The sequence below is a fragment of the Varanus komodoensis genome, unplaced genomic scaffold (genome assembly GCF_004798865.1).
Source record: "Varanus komodoensis strain SLA01 unplaced genomic scaffold, ASM479886v1 scaffold1, whole genome shotgun sequence".
NCBI classification, from domain to species: Eukaryota; Metazoa; Chordata; class Lepidosauria; order Squamata; family Varanidae; genus Varanus; species Varanus komodoensis.
Genome location: NW_025335268.1, coordinates 125,415,089 through 125,428,331, shown reverse-complemented (window position 1 = coordinate 125,428,331; position 13,243 = coordinate 125,415,089). Strand labels below are relative to the sequence as shown.

Below are 13,243 nucleotides of genomic sequence, written 5' to 3'. Positions count from 1 at the left end.
TCTAAGTATGAAGTTATTTGAATCTCAAATGTCTGTATTAGATCAAAGAAGGGTTCAGGCTTTCTCCCCCCACACATATATTTGCCGGGGATACTTTTTCATGAAAGCAAAAGTAGATTGACATTAACAATCATGAGACAAGTTCCTGAAAATATGAGCCAGGTTCTCTGTAAAACAGTCCTTGATTATGCTCAGTTGATGCTGTTCTGAGTTTTCAATTACTATATGAACTATAATAAAAAGCATATAAAAGTGCAGAATAAACAGAGAGCAGAGAGCCTCTGATACTGGACAGTATAACACCAAATAAATAAATGCCTGATACCAATTAACCAGGCAAATTTATTAACACACAAGCTGCAGGCTATAACACCTTAAAAAGATAAATTAACCAATACTTATTTGTCTAAAAGTCTGTTTTTTGAAATCTCAGATGAAAAGTAGACATTGAAAAATAATTCAACAAGTTTACAGAACCATAACTGTGAAACAGACTGCTTTGAGAGGCAGATAAGCACACACAGTCCTATTTAGTTCACTGCCAGGAGTTCCTGCTTATTAGATTTACAGTACAATGGATCGTTAAATTTTGCTGATCTATGCCACAAACAGAGGAAAATTATTGGGTTTTAAAAATTAATTCATTTAGTTTTCTCTACTGCAATATATCTCCCAGAAACTACTATGGTAGTTTCCACTGGGCAATATATCTCCCAGTGGAAATTACCGTAGTGCTTACCCGGAATTACTTATATCATTTTTAAAATAATTGTAGTTCTCCGAAACACTAAAAAGTAATAACAAAAAGAATACTAAAATATTTGTCTTTTGGAGAAAAACATCTTGTAGACTAGTACTTTTCTTTTAGAGGAGAACATCCAGAAAAGATTTATATCACTGTCACTATAGCACTTTTCAATGCAATACATTATTCAGGTTTCTTATTTTCTATTTTCCTGAAGCAGCATGGAAATTAGTTAACTAATTTCTATATTGTAAAAAAAGTCTATTACACACTGTAAAGATTAGTTATTATCAGTGATGTTGTCCAGTATTTTAGCTTACTTTCTCAATAATAGGAGAACAATTTACTACAGAACATGTTTGATTACAAAGATGCATTCCTTATTTAAGCATTAACAAGAACAAACCCTGTTAAGTGAACAGTGTTTGAAGAAACAATACAGGGTTGTTATAATAGGATTTATTGCCACCTATTTTTTTCTTTTTGCTATTAGTGTTTGTTGTTTCTGTTGCTATCAGGATTATACTCAACATATAAGCACTAGTATCTATTCCATTACTATGGATCTTAATAAAAAATAACATATATTCTATCACTGCTTCCAAATCACATTTCAGAGAGCAACCTTTGCAGAAAGGTACTCAAGGCCTCAGCTTTCGCATATATGAAAGGAAAGAAGAAAAATGAGGCTGCAATTTTCTGAAAAGAACACAGGGGTTGGGTGTCCCTAAATAACCCCAGAACCATTAAATATGTATGTTGAAGGCTTATATTTCCCTAACTCCTACCCTTTTGTGATTACAAGCTGTTGTTTTAAGAACAAAGGCATACCTGTAGTTCATCACATGTTCCTGCTGAAACTCCAGAGATTTTCTCTATTGGGATCCGCTGCTTCTTAGGGTGTTTCTGAAAGCTCTTCTGCATAGACGATTCTTCCCCCTGTGCAGCTAGAAAGTAATGTAGGAATCATATATAATCACATTCATCCAATGGTGGTAATTTTAGAGTACACATACATTTTTTAGACCGTGAAACTGAAGGAAAGGTAATGGCTGAGTAGCAATATCCAGCAATTAGCTAATCTTAATTAATTTTAGGTAACTCCTATATTAACTAAGCATGAATTATCTCAGGGTTTAAATAGTATCAAAGAGAAGTTAAGATGAGTTAGAAGTTTCTAGAGGATCAGCTATTTTAGCTGCAGCTGTTTCCAGCCAATGCCACTGGAATATATGGTACCAACCTGTTATAACAAACACTCCATCATCGTTACAACTAACTATGATGTGGCCCACTGCTAAGATTATAGGGACAGGGCCAGGAGATGTAGGATATACTCGAGGACTGTCATCCTGAAAAACAAAGAATATGAACCTTGGCTATAAAAAGATTAACTCCTAAATTTTTGCAATAATAACATTATTGATGCTTTCATTTCCATAATCTTTTCCTTTAAATAGGAACTGTTGCAACAGAAGGCCAGACTCAATCCATGGTTGGAATCCAGAGATGTCCATGCCCAAGCACAGGCACAATGTACGTCCATACATGCAGGGTGGGGGAGGTACAGGTATCTTGCAGCAACAGCCCCTTACCACTTGAGGAATGACACTACACATGGGTTCCCTGACCTCTAGATTTAGCTCTTTGTGGGGGTCTGTCACCAAACTAGGGAAGCTGAAACCCTCCATGCCATGATCACACATGGTCCTTTGTATTCTGGCTGATACAGTTTCATTTAATATAAGGGTCTGAAGTGCACAATTTCTGCTTTAGATATTTTCACCCTAGCAGATATTGTTGTCCAACATGATACAGAACTTTAAAGTGATGAAAGATTTTAAGAAAGTCTACATAGTATGTGTGGAAAACAAAGCACAGACGATTTAATTATTTTCAGTATTCTTTCTGGAGCCATGACTTAAAATACTTTTCCCAAGAAGCTCTTCTATGCTTATCATGTGAACACTAATTCTTCTAGTCATATACAGCTACAGAAAACCCCCCAACAACTTCACAGTAACTTAGTGAGAATTTAGTAATGAGAAAGAGCTGTATTGGACAGCTCTGATGATAACCATGGGGTAAAGCTCAACTTTCTAGCTGTTCCTCCATGAAACAGATACCCTGTCCCCCAGTGTCTCTCTCACTATGAAGGCAGCTTTTTGTGAAGGAGAAGAATCATCAAAAGAACAACAAGGAAGGCATTCCTATGAGCACAGAAGCCTGTTGTTGGTTTGACACTAATGTCATTGTTTTAACATTACAGTTACTCTGCCACCTATGTTGATACTACTATTCCATCTGGATCAGCATTGGAAATAGCATGTCATCTCTGTGCCTTATGGATAACAAGCATTGCTTACCTTTGCAAAAGCCATGCTGATTTTTCTTCAGCAAGATTTGTTTTTCTACATGCTTGAACATTTTAACCTCTACACTGCCTGCCACCTCTTTTTGATGATAACAGCACACAGACACACTCACTTTCAATGTAATCTTTGTATCCACAAGTTCAATCTTCATGGGAATAACATCAGGGATCACCTCATCTTCAAGAAAAGGTCCGAGGCTAGAAAGGCAGGATGTCAGCAATTCTGTGTGATAGCTATGAACCAGCATGTGAAAAAATCCATTCTGGACAGCTAGAGGTGAGTGCACTTTAGCACTTGGTCCTATTTCATATCGTAAACACACTTCAGGGTGAGTCAGATTTGTTTCGGTGGCTGCAGGCCTCTCTGAGTTTGGATCTCCTAAAAGCATTAAGGGATTGTTATGGAAGGACTTGCACAGCTCAGCATGTGGTTCATTATACAGTAATACTTATCTTTTTGTTACTAAAGATGTTGAATTAAAACAGTTAACTATACTGGCTAGTGGGCGGCACAATTCTCTTCAAAGGCTCCATGAAGATTGATTTAATCAAATTTTCTTTGGAACATTCATTTTCCTGATAGAAATCATGACTAGCTGGCCTCTACGCACAGACAGAATACATTAACATGACCTAAACATACTTGCTTTCAGCTGTCTTAAATAAAAATGCATTTTCATCAAGTAAGTATTTAGCCTTATTCCTTAGAAAAACTGACATTTAAAACTTGGGTTCTTGTTTTAATTTGTTATTACTGGGGACACTATCCAATATGACTATCCAATATGAACTCAGAGGATTAAGGGCATTCAGTTCAATGCAGCAGGAGTGTGAGGCAAGGATTACCTCCCAACTTACTTCATCCAGCAAAAGAGAATATATGGAGAACTTTGTCTATGTTTTTACTCTTGCTCACAAGGAAGAGGAGCTGAGGAACTGCTGATATTCCTCAGTGCCTGGTGAAGTCTCCTCGAAACCACCCCTGCTCCATGGGACAACCTTCTGCACTAGCTCTGCAGTTGCACTTGTGATATCAAGTCACCACTGGCATGGAAAGAAGCACAATGGCTGTGAGAGCAGAAGGAGCTGGCTGCAAGGTCAGAGCCCCACCTCTGACCTCAGAACACATTTGCAAAGTCAAAACTGGAACTCCAACTTGTCTTATGGCCATCTAGGAAGCATCTAGCATCCCAAGGGTTGCATCTTAAATAGCCACTACCAAAAATAAAAAATAAAAAAATAAAAATCCAAAAGCAAGAAAGTCCTGATACAATCAACTAATGACTATACTTTCCTAATTCAATGTGCTTCATGTTTTTAAATCAAACTTGTAGTATCTAATCAATTTTAATCTAATCAATAATTATTTCTTTGTCTTAAGCATGAAATAAATTTGTCCTTGCTTTTCCTCTCTTTCTTTCTCTCTTTTTTGCAGGCTGAAGTTCCCATATAGTTTTATAATATGAGAATATATGCATTAATGATCTATTCCAATTATTACTTTCCCATTTTCTGATTTGGATTATTTTTAAATAGGACTTATATAGGCAAGACAAAAATTATTTTCCATTATCAGTTCAATTTCATCTTTTTTAGTCTCTTGCCCTCTAATGGCCAAAATCTGTACAGCAGAAGAAAGCAGAATCCACATTAAGTTCAATTCACATCCTTGTTTTTGAAAAGATACATCTGTTGGAAACTTTTACTGTTAAAATGATCCTTCTCGAGATCCATGAAGATGCAAGGACAGCATAGGGAGAATAGCCATGTATTCTTGCCACAAAGCTCCCTTCACTGTCTTGTGCACAAATACATCATTCTCAAATACATCAGTGCTACCTTTTCTACTATAAGGGACCAATACTGTAAACAGAGATGGAATGGACAAAAACCGCAAAAAGTAGTAAAGTGGTATGTGAAATATAGCATGTGCAGACACAGAGGCAAGGAAACATTTACTGTACTTTGAATATTGGTATGCCTCTGAAGTTAACCGTTAAGACCAGAAATCAAATATTGTCAAGCCATGGGCCAGGTCCACCTTATGGTGCTCTTCAGCTGATGCATGGCTCATTGTGTCTCTGTGCTTTCTGTGGAAGAACAGAAGCAAATGCTGCTGGAGGAGGACATGCTGCTGTAAAGGGGTTCCATCCATTGCCATCACGTGAACCCTGACAGATAACTATTGAGGTTCCTCAGCCAGAAAAGAAAAGAAAAGAAAAGAAAAGAAAAGAAAAGAAAAGAAAAGAAAAGAAAAGAAAAGAAAAGAAAAGAAAAGAAAAGAAAAGGTTTCCCCAGTACTCAACATTTCTTTTATCCATAACACTAGGAGTGGGAAGAGTGGTGGCAGCTGGAGAATGCCTAGTTGCCTTTCTCATGACAGGAGAGGAAGGACTATGCTCAACCTTGGAGGGTTTTTTTAAAAAAATAAGTGTTTGCCCAGTACTATTTCTCAGCATTCACAAGTGTGCACATTCCATATCTCAGCTGGCAATATGGACATACCGAGGAGGACTTCCAGATGATTTAAGCCTCTTAAAAAATCCTTTGCTTTCCCTTTCAGCCCTTTTTGCCTCTTTCATTTATATACATTTATGCTACATTTATTCAGCCTCTTCTTTACATATATGTCCTACCTTTTTTCACAAGGAACCCAAGGCAGTTTATATAATCCTCCTCTCTATTTTATAACAACCCTGTCAGGTAGGTTAGACTGACAGTGACTGGCCCAAAGTCACCTAGTGAACTTCATGGCTGAGCAGGGACTAGAACCCAGATTTCCCAAGTCCTTGTCCAACACATTAACCGCTACACCATACTGACTTCTCCAATGCACTCTTTTGTTATTGGTAGAAAATGTCAGGAAACATTAAAAAACATTTCAATTTCAAACAACTTTCAGTGAAGCATAATAATCAAAGAAGCCAGATTTTTGTCAGAACCAATATCCATAATGTTAATATTTTGCAACAAAATAAAAAAGCTATTCTTTTCAATATGGACAAACATTCCACACATACACAGTCTGGTTGTGGCTGCAATGCAAAATCAGGGCAGTTTTAACATAAAAGTGTCAAAGCATATGAATTAGAGTGGATGAACTGTGCTCAAATATAACATACCCATAGAATCACTTTGCAGATAGTGCCACATATTCCTATTTCCTAGGTGCTCAGGCGTTAGCTCCATAACCTGAAGGGCAACTGTCATATCATCTCCTTTTGTTTCTATCACACAGTTTACTGCATTCATTTTCAACACCAGGACAGATACCTAAAACAAAAAGCCATAGTACAGATAGATGCTGCAGCACAGGTCCTTCTCTTCCTCCACCACCTCCAACACACAAAGTCCTCAAGAAAAATCAAAATTAAAGGGACAGGATAGGTATCTGACCAGCTGGGTGCTAGAGTCCTGTCCACTCAGGGATTCCGTGCTGTTGATATATGTTGATCCTCTTTCCTCATCTCCCATTGGGCTTGCTCTGATGTCTGCATCATCAAGGGCCTGGGGAAGGTGTTCTAGGGTAAGAGGATCCAAACTAGGCTCTGGAAAAAAAATGAAATTTTATGTAATAATTCTATCTTTGTATTAAGAAGTTTTGACCCCATCCACCTACCCAATCATCAAGTAACGTGTTTAAATGCTTATATTTATAGAAACAGAAATAGAACATGTTTTTGTATAACTGTGCCCTAGATTTTAGGTGTTCTATATCCTCCCATGCAAATCAGTATAGTCTAGAACAGAATGCAAACATCAAAGCAATAATGAAAAATCCAATGTGTACTTCTCATGAGAGGGTATTAATGATTCCTCTGATAACTTTTGTCAAACTGTGAAAGGCTTTGATTTGATGTATTTAAATAGTTCAGCCTACTAAATGTGCTTTTCATGTATTAACACCATTCTACTGAAGGGAGAAGAGCTAAAGAACAAAATAGATTAACAGAAACACCATTTTCATATTTCTTGTATAAGGTTACTTTTACTACTAAGATGATCATCAAAAAGATCTAAAAGCTAAAATGTAAGATGACAGAAAAATCTCCCTACCAATAATCTAAATCAGAACTGAGAAACAGTGTCCAGATCTAATTGTTTAGCAAAAAGGCAGTGGAGGCTGGATTTAATGACTCCTTAAAAGGATTACTATCCAGGTAATTGGAAAGTACTCCTTTCAATATGAATACAATGTTTCATGATAAACAGGTACTGGAAGAGGAGGATTCTAATAACGTTGAACTTATCGCAGAGATCAAAAAAACTACACATAGTGTTTTTAAAACCTCTGCATTAGGGGATATGTTGCTTCAGTCCTTTTCATATAAAAATAGACAAGTCCCCAATTTCTGGGGGAAAATCATTTGAGGCTTGCAGTCAAGGTTTTACAGTAACCTTCTACTGAAATATGAAATTCAGTAACCCTTCCCAATCTAACTTATTTCTCAACACCTTGCAGCCCTAAATTATGCAGGACATTTCCCACTGACCAGCTTCTCAATTATCCCATTTTCCTCTCGAACTCCTTCTATGTAGCTCCATTACAACCTAGCATCACCTTCTGGTTTCAGTACGTCTTCACTTGTACTTCACCTTCTTTCTCATTTTGCTTACTAGCTCTCAATGTTCCAGCCTATGAATTACCCTTCTCTTTTCTGCCAAAAGCATGAAGTTCCTGCTATCCCCAAGCTCTCTGTGTTATGGCCAGCAAAAATGATCATTTCTCAGAAGGTGTCTTACATTCCAATAACTGACATTTCCTTGTAGCAATTAGAATGACATCACAGCAGCTGCATCAATGGCTAAAAGAGGTCTGCATATAGGTGGCAGCCATTTTTAGACTTCTCCCTTTCTCAGGTCGTAAATGACCCACAATGACTGGCAAAGGCTACTTTTTGCTTCCACTGTTTCTCTGGGGTGTGCTTCATTGTGATCTACTTGTGCTACTTACCTTCTGACAAGACCTATATGACTTTTTCATGCCACCAAGTTTTACTATAATTTACTTGATGATTTTATAATGGAAGAAGATATACAAGCTAGTTCTATTACCAGAGTCCATAAGCATCAGAAAGCCATCGCTGCCGTCACTGTCCACCGACAGCCTGTCTTCAGGACAACTGCCATCAAGTGAGCTGGTATCAAAGGAATGTTGAGAAGCAGTCCTCTTCATGGTGAAGAAACGCATTCGTCCACTACTACCTCCCACTGGAGTCAGTGTCCCTTCCTCTGCCTTTGGTGTGGGATCCCTATCAACAAGCACAGATCTAAGCAGACTATGTGCCAAAAATCAGTTATAATTGTAAAATGCCCATTATTTTGATGGGTGGTATATATCAGAATGTCCTATACAATGCCAGAAGTGTCTGCATGCAAGGTTTTTTGGTACTCTGTACACAGAAACACTACAGCTCCCCACCCATTTCCCTCTCACTGAAAGTTAGGCTATTCTTTCTCAGGGGTAATGGCGTGTATTCTCCCCGTCAATGAAATGGTGCACAGAGAGGAAAAGAATGTCCCTTGCTTCAGCGACCAGAGTCTGGGGTGAGGGTCAAGTTTTGTCTGTTTGCAATTGTATCCCAAATTGCTACATGCATATACTATCTCACAGAGCTCAGTGAGAGTCACTGAGAACTGAACTACTCCCTTCTTCATAGGTCACCCCAATCATCAGCATATCCCTGTCCATGATTCTGTGTCCAACACTGTTCTGCAGTCAAGTCTGCAACAGTGATGGTCATCTTCCTTGAGAGTGGGTGTACTTAAAAATGTAAAAGTGGCAGAGATATGGGGGACCTTTGAATTCTTATTCTGTAAAAATAAGATTGGTTTAAACTGTTTTAATCTACATTTCATAAAGCAATTTACAACACTAAAAGGAAAACTCAATGTGAAAAGTGAGGGGTAAAGGCAAATCTCCACCTTCACTCCCAGCTATTGTTCTGGTATGTATATGGTTAAAAAAGTCACTCACTTGGTTTGGGGATGGAGCAGCATTTTATGCATGGTGGAAGCCATCTTTTCCCTGCTGAAGCTGAAAGCATCTTTTGTTATTGACATAGCTTCTTTGGTGAGGTCCATAGTCACATGCAATGCTTCCTTGGTGGCACCTTTTGTTATATTCAATGCACTAGACAATTCCATCTCCATGTTCTTCAGAGGAATCATCTCTTCTTGTTCATTAGTAGAGATTTGCATGCCACCTAAAGGATCAACAATGGAAGATGAGCTGGAAGAAAGAATTTGAGGCATCTGGGAAAGGCTGCCAATGTCATTCTGTCTCTCTGCGCCAAGGATTTCTTCAGCTTCATGAGCTTCTTCTACAGCACCCCTTTCACCAGTGGTTTGGCTATGAAAACCTCCTTCTGTCAGAGATCCTTCACTCTGGGATTTCATTATTCCATCCTGTAACTCAGGCACAGTTATATCTGTATTTGTAATTCCATTATCACCTTGGAATTTTGCAGGGCTGCAATTTTCCTTCTCTGAGCTAGAATCTGATTTCAGCTCTCTGCCTTCTGTAGCCAGTCCCTCCCTGCTGTCTGAAGGGGAAAGTTCAGATTCTATTAGACTTGTAGCATCTGAGTCTACAGATCTTGGTTCCAGTGCAGGAACTGGAGTAGGATGCATCAGCAAAGCCACCTCTGTGCTGTTGAACATGATGCCCATGCAAGTGGTTAGAGAATCTAGAGGTGATCCAATCATTTCCTGAGTGTCTTGGGTCAATTGTTCTTGAAAAGTCTGCAAGACCTCCTTCATCCGAAGTAGCATTAAATACTGATAGTGGTTGAGCCGCACCTTCACATGTGCACTTGAATACAGAAGAACATGAATATCAGCAGATAGTTCTACATCTTCATCATTTTCTTCACCGTTAATGCTACCATGGCCTCCTTCCAAGACTTCCTTTGCCTCTGGGGTGAGGTAGATGCTTTTCAAATCCTGTTCAGTTTTTGATCTTTGGCAGAACTGCTCCTCTCCGCAAAGGTCCTGATGTTTGGCATGGTTACTAAAGCTAGCAGAAGACTTGATTTTAAACTGTGATGACGAGACTTGCAACATTGATGTCTGAGCTTCCTCCCATCTCTTTGGGAGGCAAGCCCACACACTAAGTGGGAATGGGTAGATAAAGTTCAGGGGTTTCCCTTTTGAGCTTTTGGTCCCCTCAAAGTCCAAGGAGATATGGGAGAAGTTAAAAGACCAAAGGTCTTCAAAAGATGACGACTTACTATGGCGACAATCTGTATGTTTGGGGGCTTTTGTGTCTACTTGATATGCATGACGTAAGAAGAGAGTATGAAGGAGGCTGAAGTTGTCCTGAAATTTAGGAAACTGGGTGTAGCTAGAGTGGAAGAATTCTGAAGCAGCAAACCTACGGAACAGATTCTGGAGAGCTAAACAGCTGCAGTGAGGAGCATGCCTTGTGTTGGTAGCTGTCATCTCTGATGTGCGAATCGAAAGACCCTGGGGACGATCCTGGTGATCAATAACTTTCTTCTCTACTGGGATATTTAGCTATTTAGGAAGAAAAGGGGGAAGAACATAAAAAGGATCTATAGAGATAAAACAATGCACTGTATCCTTAGCTTAAAATAAAAATGGGTACCACTTCTTTGCATACTTAAGTTTTTTATGTAAGAAACACTTTATTGCACATTGCTAACTCATGCTCTCAATGGTCATATCTGAGTAAAGAACTAATCAAGATTAGAACAGCAATAGTTCACAATATAGTACAGGAAATATCTTAGTAATTGGTATAATAATTTTACTGCAGCTGATAAGAAGGCTCTGGACCGTTATACTTGGAAAGCAAGTACTTGTTATCATTCAAAGAGCTTTCTATTGTAATTATTCAGGAGGAATTGGCCTTTACAGAATCCTGCTTAGATTCTATTATATGACTTATATGAATAAATGTCTATTTCAATTTACAACTACTACTACTAGCAGCAGCAGCAGCAGCATTAAAAGACTGATTAGACACCCCCAGTCATATTCTATAAACACAAGTAGAAATTAATGCCAAGTAAAGCAGTATAAGCTTATACTACTGAAATTAAAAGGCTTTTCAGTTGTCCAAAAACCAACTAGTCCTCCCTCTTGAAGATTTTTTTTTACAGGCTAGGTCCCACATCTGAAGTGACAGCAGGTAGACACAAAAAAGGTCCCTTTTTTATATAATTAAAACAGCAATAGCCATAGCAATAATACAGATTCTGATTAATCAATCATTTGATATATTCCCCTTAATCTAGAAGCTTTTATTATTTGCACTAATATGGCACTGAAGAAGGTTGTCAATCTTCCACAAATTGCACGGAGAAGGATCAAGACAGAAGGATCATTTCAGAAAAGGCAGAGTGGTGTCCCCTACTCCTTCCTTCCTACAGCTTCCTTTCACCTTTCATAAGTCAGAACAGGAAACAACAAATACCTTGAGCATAAAGCCATCCAGTCTGACATCAATATGCTCATCTTGCTTGCCAGAATTGTCCAGCTTGTATATAGCTTTGAATTGCTGTAGGCTGCGATAGAGATCAAGGCAGAACAAATTCACCCAAAGCACACTCATTGTGTCCAAAGTGAAAATCAAACCATTCAGCTGCAGGTACAAGTTTGGACATGGGACTGGAGAGGAGGAGAAAAGTACAGGTTAGCATGCCATTAGTTTGGGAAAATTGGGAAAAGGAAAAAATACGGGGTTTTGATTAGAACCACATCTCTGTAACAACAAACTAAACATATTGCCTCCAAAAGCAACCAATGTTGAAAAACCTTGGCTGGTTTCATAATAGAGTTCCCATTGTTCTCTCATTAGGTTCATATTAACATCCATCAGATTGGTAATAGACATTCGTAAGAATGTTGATCATCAATTATTTCTTGTAGTTAGACATTCCTTTCTTGAAGTCAGTTATATATATTGGCCTTCAGCAACACAGACTACAGGTCAATTGTATACGGTGCAAAGTGCCTGTTCGTGTCTTTTAAGCACAAAGTAATTGTGCTTACAGAACATTTCAGGGCACACTTTTTAGATCTGAAGTTATAAGAAAAATATCCTTCTTCCCTTGAGCAGAAACACAGTCCTGCAAATTGTATGAATGAGTTCAAACAAACAGGATTGTGCTATGCAGATAGTGGCTGCTGAAGTTCTCAGTGGCTCCCATTTAGTTCTAAAAGGCTAAATAATTAGGATATCAGGTGGCATACAACTGAGGAAACTTCCAGGCACAAGGAACAGGTGACTTCTATCCTAATTATGTCTAAGTGTATGTCTTTCTCCCGGGAGTAAATAGCTATCATTCATTCCTTTGGAGAACAGTAAAGCATTATTCTTGGGGACAACAGTCAAGCTAATACCAATCCACCACCTTAATGCTGGGTAACCTTGCCATCACAGATATGGAAGAAGCATTTTCCCTTCTCTCCTTCCTAATGTAGAATAAGGGTTGGAGAGAAGCAGGGTAATATATTCCAATGTTTATACACACAAGAAAAGCCAAAGAGGAGACTGAAGAAAAGGGGCCAACGTAGAAACAATGGCATCATCTGTTTGCCCTCCACCCTGAATATATCTGAATTGGAAGCAATGAAGACAGTTCTTTACCTCATTATGGGGAAATCAAAGCCAAGTTTGGTAAATAGGAGTAGGTACAGACTATCGAATACATGCTGAGCCCTCCTGTCTCACTCTAACCATTAACGTGTTCTCAGTGAGACACAAAAGAATGGGAATATGGGTGGAAAAGCAGAGGGAACAGTGGGCAAGGAAGTCCCAGTGATCTCAACAATTGTGAAGGAATTAAATCTCTATAACCACCACTGTGAAATAAGGAAATTACTGGCTGCGCAGAAGAGCAAATATTGTATATTACTGGAAGGTTTAAAAACAGCAAATACAGAGAGTGCCCCAAAAATGTATATACATTTTAAGAAAGGAAAAACTATTAAAAGGTGTTGCAAGGTGACACTAGCATTCGTTTGATTAACGCCATCTTTTGGGCAAACATCGTACCACACATTGCTACCATAATTCAATACAACTTTCAAAAGTAACACATAGATAACATCTCTTAAAACATTTTTGGCACCTCCTGTATATTAGCACTTATAAT

The 13,243-nt window shown here is 38.4% G+C and overlaps 1 protein-coding gene across 4 annotated transcripts in view; it reads right to left on the bottom strand.

The window, feature by feature from the left end:
• Positions 1–13,243, bottom strand: part of UHRF1BP1 (UHRF1 binding protein 1) — a 67,323-nt gene that overhangs the window by 4,846 nt on the left and 49,234 nt on the right. For 3 of the 4 annotated variants that reach the window (XM_044444600.1, XM_044444610.1, XM_044444627.1), the window contains 8 exons: positions 11,560–11,753; positions 9,097–10,637; positions 8,175–8,371; positions 6,516–6,667; positions 6,242–6,392; positions 3,233–3,498; positions 1,989–2,097; positions 1,577–1,692 (listed from right to left, as the gene is read on the bottom strand). In XM_044444600.1, the coding sequence (XP_044300535.1) occupies positions 1,577–1,692; positions 1,989–2,097; positions 3,233–3,498; positions 6,242–6,392; positions 6,516–6,667; positions 8,175–8,371; positions 9,097–10,637; positions 11,560–11,753 (2,726 nt within the window). The remainder of the gene's footprint in view (positions 1–1,576; positions 1,693–1,988; positions 2,098–3,232; positions 3,499–6,241; positions 6,393–6,515; positions 6,668–8,174; positions 8,372–9,096; positions 10,638–11,559; positions 11,754–13,243) is intronic. The other variant, XM_044444618.1, reaches the window with a different exon arrangement.